The sequence below is a fragment of the Durio zibethinus genome, chromosome 2 (assembly GCF_047325235.1).
Source record: "Durio zibethinus cultivar Kanyao isolate XHJ-2024 chromosome 2, ASM4732523v1, whole genome shotgun sequence".
NCBI classification, from domain to species: domain Eukaryota; kingdom Viridiplantae; phylum Streptophyta; class Magnoliopsida; order Malvales; family Malvaceae; genus Durio; species Durio zibethinus.
In genome coordinates, this window is record NC_143163.1 from 9,339,015 (window position 1) to 9,345,253 (window position 6,239).

General features: G+C 31.3%; 1 protein-coding gene across 1 annotated transcript; it reads right to left on the minus strand.

Moving 5' to 3' along the window:
- Window positions 1–350: 350 nt before the first annotated feature.
- LOC149519971 (cytochrome P450 81F2-like) lies at window positions 351–4,710 on the minus strand. The gene is made up of 4 exons (XM_089752069.1): window positions 4,483–4,710; window positions 4,017–4,244; window positions 621–734; window positions 351–539 (listed from the first exon to the last, which is right to left on the minus strand). Exons 1-4 carry the CDS (start codon window positions 4,708–4,710, stop codon window positions 351–353), a joined length of 759 nt encoding a protein of 252 aa, XP_089608195.1.
- Window positions 4,711–6,239: the final 1,529 nt, after the last annotated feature.

A 6,239-nucleotide genomic window follows, 5' to 3' on the forward strand; every position in this document is an offset into this window, starting at 1 on the left:
TTTCTTAAATAAAAGAGGGCATATACTCACCTTTAGAAGATTAACTTGATTGTAGTCTCCAATTTTGAATCGCTAACTTGATCTTTCATATTCTTTAACCCCAAGAAAGATGAGGAAAAAAAACTCCTATTTCCTTTCTGTTTCTGGATAGTTAGGTTTTCTTTCATTTAATAAATCAACTTTTTGTCTTTTACTAATTAATTTCTTAACAAATTGATGGGCTTTGGTATTAGTCTAGCCCAATTATTATTTGGGTTGAGGTATCACAATGACCCGAAGTTCAAACTCACCATGCGTTGTGCTAGATTTTCCCCAAGGCAAGACCTTTCAATTCCAAATGGCATTAGCTTTTAGCTTTTTGTTTCTCCATTCTCAAACCTTTCAAGCTTAAATTTTAATGGGTCATCCCGAAACTTAGGATCTCTGTGTATAGCCCAAGCATTGACCATTACGATCATGTCATGAGGCACATCATATCCATTGATAGTACTGTAGTCCTCAATCACCAAATGTGAAACTAGAAGAGCATTTGGAAACAACTGAAGGGTCTCGGATATGATATTTTAAAGATAAGGTAGCTTAGAAATGTGTAGTTCATCACTTAAGCTTTCTTGGCTAACTATAGCATCCAATTTCGCTTGTGCCTTTTTTAGCACATCAGGATGATTAAGCAAAGCAAACAACGCCCATTCTAATGTAACTATAGTTGTGTCAGTTTCTCCAAACACCAAAGTCTGCACAAAAATTGATTTTGTTAAGCTAATCAAAGTAATATTACCACTTAATTTGTTTCTTTGAAATGTTTGTTTATTATCATACTACATGAAATTAAGCTAGATATAATATATATATATATATAATTAAGCTCAACGAGTAAAAGAAATGCTAACAGAACAAGTCCATGACCATCCACCAAATATTTTTTCTTTAATAAAATATGTATTTAGATATAATAGTATAATGGTAAAATGAATTGAAGTGAAAAGAAAAAATGATCATTAAGCCTGTAGGTTTTTTTATTATTTCATTTTTAAGCTTTTGTAAAAATAAAATTTTTTTTTTTTAAATATATACTAAGAGACATGTATTATTATCTTAACCTCACTTGTGGAATTAAAAAACTTTACTATCATTATATTTGATAATTTTTTATAAAATTAACGTATATACATAAAAATATTTCTCAAATATTTAATAATAACAGTATTATTTGATGTAAAAATAATTTTATTAATTTTTAACTTATTAACAAAATATTATTTGAAATAAAATAATTTTAATTTTTCTAATTATCTATTAATTTAAAAATATCAAATCTATATTATAAATTTTATTATATACAAATTTAAATCTAATTTTCTTAATGGCCATTTCCTTTTTTTACTACTGTTACATTTGCATCTAAACACATATCTTATTATTGATTTTAATCTTATTGTTATAGTAATTAATATCACCATCATCAATATTTTTAGTTTCACCTGAACCAATGTTATGATAATAATGTAGCAAACTAAAGTGTCATAATAGACTAATTAAGAGAATTCAAACAAATATATATCCAACAAAAGGAACAAGAGGATTAATGAATTCAACTAACTAGTATAAGTCCTTTGATGATCTAATCAGTGTATTAGTCAAATTGCAATTCTTTCAATAAAAGTAGATATCAATAATAATGTTTCCCTTCTGCTTACTTTGACGTTCATCAATCAAACCTTATAAAAACAGATAGGCAATCTCTGTAAGCACACAGAATCGTACAAGTAATAGAATGATAAGAATAAAAGTATCTTCCTTCATAGATTATGTATATGAGATACCAAGTATCAAAATTATATATGCCACACTTATACTTAGAAAAATCAAATCAAATATAATATAAACTAATAAAATTAAAACCTAAAACATGCAAACTAATATAAACCAAAACTAAAATAAACTAAACAAATTATAGATAACTAAAAACATGCAAATTGAAATCAAATAATGCAAATAAACCAAAATCGAAATCAACTAAACATGAAATAGCATAAATCAATGCAACTACAACAAGCGAACATACAATAATAATCAAAACAATGAAAACTGAAACTATAAACATTTAATTATGCAAAACTGATTGCAATCCCAATCAAATTAACATACAATTCATCCAATTCTAACTTAAATCGAAACAATAATTATCTCTAAAGTCATGCAATAAACTTAAATTAACCTTTAAACATGCAATAGAACTAAAATTAACCAAAACAGAATTAAACTAAACCAATATATGAAACCTTAAAAATTAAAACCATAATCTTATGCAATTTCTTAAAACCTTAAAACAGAAACCCTAAACCAAATTATTGAACCTTAAAAATCAAGTGAAAATTAAACTTATTAAATCAATAACTACTTAAACCAAAAGAAATATGCAAGACTTAAACATATAAATCAAGAATTAAACCTAAACAAATTAAGCATAAAACAAAATTAAATCCAATCTTTAACTTTATAACCGAATATTTAAATCAAGATTAAACATGGAATTAAATTATTTGAACCAAAATAGAACCTTAACCGAATAAATCTACCCAAAAATAAAGCAAGAACATAACTTATATAAGCTAGAAAGCAAAACCAAAAATAAAGACTGAATCTTTAAACTAAAATGCATTAGCTAAATTGAAAAAGAACTTAAAACCAGAATTTGATTACTTAAAAACTTAAAAAGAATGTAATTGAACTAATTTTAAAAACTGAAAAATTAAAAGAACAAGAAATCTTTAAAACAAAACTTAAAAACTAAAGAAAGTTTAAAAAAAACCTTAAAAGCAAGAAAACTAAAAATTACTAATAAGTTGGTCTGTCACCCCAACTCCTTGTACACCCTTTATTCTAAAACTTAATCATGTGTTTACGAGCACAAGAATGCCCTAAAGTATTTAGCTAAGAGGGAACTTCAAGAAAGCTTTGCATAATTTTGATTGGACTTGAACTCTTCAATCCAAGAATGTCTTAGAGCATTCAGCCAAGAAGGAAGTTCAAGAGAGCTTTGTATAGTTTCAATTGGGCTTGAATTCTTCAATCCAAGGATGCCTCTTACAACTTACTCCAACTAAAACTCTTCAAAAAGAAAGATTATACGCCATTATTGACTTCTAGATCATATCCATCATCTAGTAATTCACATCATGCATAAAAAAAATCCATAACCGAGTCTTGCATACTAAGAGATTGCATTCGACCAACATAAGTCAATCTTCTTTTGAATATTGCTTCAAATTCTTCAATCTTGAATCCTTCATGAACCTCACGACTTTGCTTAAATTCTTACTTAAAAAATCATTGGTTAGCTTAGTATAGAATTCTTTATTAATACCACCTATAAAGAATGGAATTAAATTGCTTCATGCAATCCAACTCCAAGTAGGAATAAGAATACCAAATCTTAATCCATATAGCAAATCCAAATACAAGTAGGAAAAGTAATTAGAATTGCTACCTCATCTTTCTTAACCAACATGAAAACTCTTTATGCCATTGCCTTCATGGGTAATCCCATGCATGTGCACCTACATAAGCTATCATAGACTTGCAATCACTTGAAATTACAATTTTGCCCTTCATTATTATTGAAATTCCTACTTCAATTCTTTGCATGAATTTTCTTCATTTTTCTTCAAAATTACATCTTTCCTATTTCATTAAACTTTATAAAACCAATCTTGAACATTTTTACCATTCTTTAAATTCAAAATTTTCAAGAAAATCAAGATTCATCAAGAACACCACAAGATTACTTGTTATGCATCAAAAATCATGAAGATTAATCAAAAAATCATCAAGAATCTCCAAGATATATTATTTTCTTCAAGATTTACTAAATTATGCCATTTAGGAGTAAAATAAACATTGTTTTGTTAAGAACTAAGCAAAACTCAATCATTTAAGCACTAAAAACAAGCCTAAATAATTCTATTTTATATAATTATCATAAACCCATCTAACGTAGCACCAAGCCTTTTTACTCTCTTCTCGTACCCATTTATCCAATTCAAAATGGGCAGAAAATCTCTAGCGCTGGTTAATCCAGCACATTCAAAAACCTCTATTATAAGCACTTTAAACTGCCTTGCCTCTTCTTCATCAGCTACATCCTCCCCTTGATACCACTTGACAGCTACCATTCTCATGATATTGGTAAATGCCAAATCCATAAGCCCCGACCTAAGTTCTACTTTTTGTAAAGCCCTGACCTGAATCAGGCCATAATTTTAGTAGCAATCGTCTGATATCATCTTTCCTAATGCTTAGGAACATGTTAAGGCGGTTTGGTAATAAGATCTCCATGGCACTGGCGCGGCAAAGGTTCCGCCAGTGATCACCATAGGGTGAGGCCGTCATGATTTTGTAGTATTACCCGAAGTGCTTGGCTGCAAGTAATTTGGGACGGTTGTCTAGAACAACGTCGTTCTTGGTGAAGCATTCTTAGACAGCTGATGGTGATGAAACCAAAATCACATGGCGAGAGCCAAGCCGGAGGGAGATTATTGCACCATTTTTTTCAGAATTGTTTAGGAAGGAACGGTGGATAGGTGGTTTCATGAGATGGAGGTAGCCAAGAATGGGAGGTTTTTGCACCTTGCTCTTGAGCAGGAGCTTGAAAGAAAGTAGCAGATTGATGGTTGGAAGAGCAGAGTAAAGACCTGTGGTATCTTCCATATCGCCCTTCCTAGCTTTGATTGAATTCGTTTTTTATAGTTTATGGTGACTTTTTAACCTCTGTAGTGGTTTCATGTAGGGTTTTTCTGTACATATTTTGGGGCAAGGAAATGATTGATGAGAAAATAGGAGACGTTTTTCTCCTGGCACTGATCTGATTTTCTTGCTACCCAGACTAGATTGAAGATCAACTCATGAAGGTGCATTCGCTGGAAGGGCTGGGGCCGCAGGTGTCGTCGTTTCCGCAATTTTCCCTCGATTGGATGGATGGGTTTAAAGGTAGAAATTTTGATTTGATGGCTTGTTGGTCTTGAAATTTCATGGGTGCATGTGTACACATTAAGGAAACAAGTCATGACGCACAAAGACGAAGGTTGTCATTTCTATATCCATTCTTACGGTACTGAATTGGGTCCTTCCTTGGAAGATCAAGTTACTGTGTTTGGTTATTGACTTTTGTGGCTCCGGCCAAGGCCCAACTCCTAAAGATACACTACACTAACTGCAAGTTCAGTATCCTGTTGAGACGTGTTATTATATGATTCATTGATACATATAATATTTATATAACTCTTTAATGGAATTTGTAATTGCTTTGCCATCCTTGACAAGAAAAAAATAGCAACGGACTCAGTTTATATTTACTGCTTATGTATGTTGATTGACATATACTAATGCTGTCTGTCGGTGGCTTAACAAAAAAAGATAAACCGTACCTCACAGCTTATCTAGGATCGTGATTTCTATGTACAAGAACTATGAATATCATAAGAGAGCTATGCAAACTAACGTGTGGTGTCGGTTTGGTAAAGCATCTTTGACATTTTAACTAGAATAAATAATGAGATGTACCATCTCAATGAAGGCCGCCTTAGCATTATCCATACTCAGACACAGCTCCAATTCCTCGCACAGGCCATAATATAGTAACCCACAGCAGCTTCCTCCACTTAGTCACCCATTCGGTCATCTTCTCACGTCCCAATCTTGGAGTATAATGGTTTTAAAGGATAATTTTGCAGTGGAACCGGACGCAAGATCATCTTGCTTGAGTAAATTGGAACAGCGAGGGAGGATTATTTTTGCAACCTGATAGACTCATGGATAAACACCTATTTCAGGCAGGAATCAATCATCTAAGCCATGGACCACTGTCATGGTTGCATACTGCTCCAAAACCAGCCTATTTTCTAGGTTTTGAATCAGCATGTTTATTTCAACGCTTCTACAACATATATAATTTATGTTACATGGATAACTTCTGGGCCGTTCTTATCAAGAGACGTAGAAAATATAACAATCACTAGCAAATCTAAATAAAATGCATAACTTAATTTGAACAAACGCTTAATTATATTATTGGATCACTACTGCATAGTCCTCTGAAACCAGTTTTTTTGGAATGAAAATTTATGAATCTGCACTCTTTTCTTCAAATGCATTTTTGACAGTTAAACCGCAAATGGAAATCAGTTAACAAATATTCTAATGAATGAAAAACCTACCAGCTTTCAGAACATGGAATTATC

What these genes read in the sequence shown, in the direction of transcription:
- LOC149519971 (XM_089752069.1), bottom strand. Translation starts at nt 4,710, where the DNA reads ATGGAAGATACCACAGGTCTTTACTCTGCTCTTCCAACCATCAATCTG. An exon ending in TAAATGGGTACGAGAAGAGA is followed by an intron (nt 735 to 4,016) that starts GTAAAAAGGCTT and finishes ATTTTTGTGCAG; the next exon opens with ACTTTGGTGTTTGGAGAAAC. An exon ending in AAGCGAAATTGGATGCTATA is followed by an intron (nt 540 to 620) that starts GTTAGCCAAGAA and finishes GAGACCCTTCAG; the next exon opens with TTGTTTCCAAATGCTCTTCT.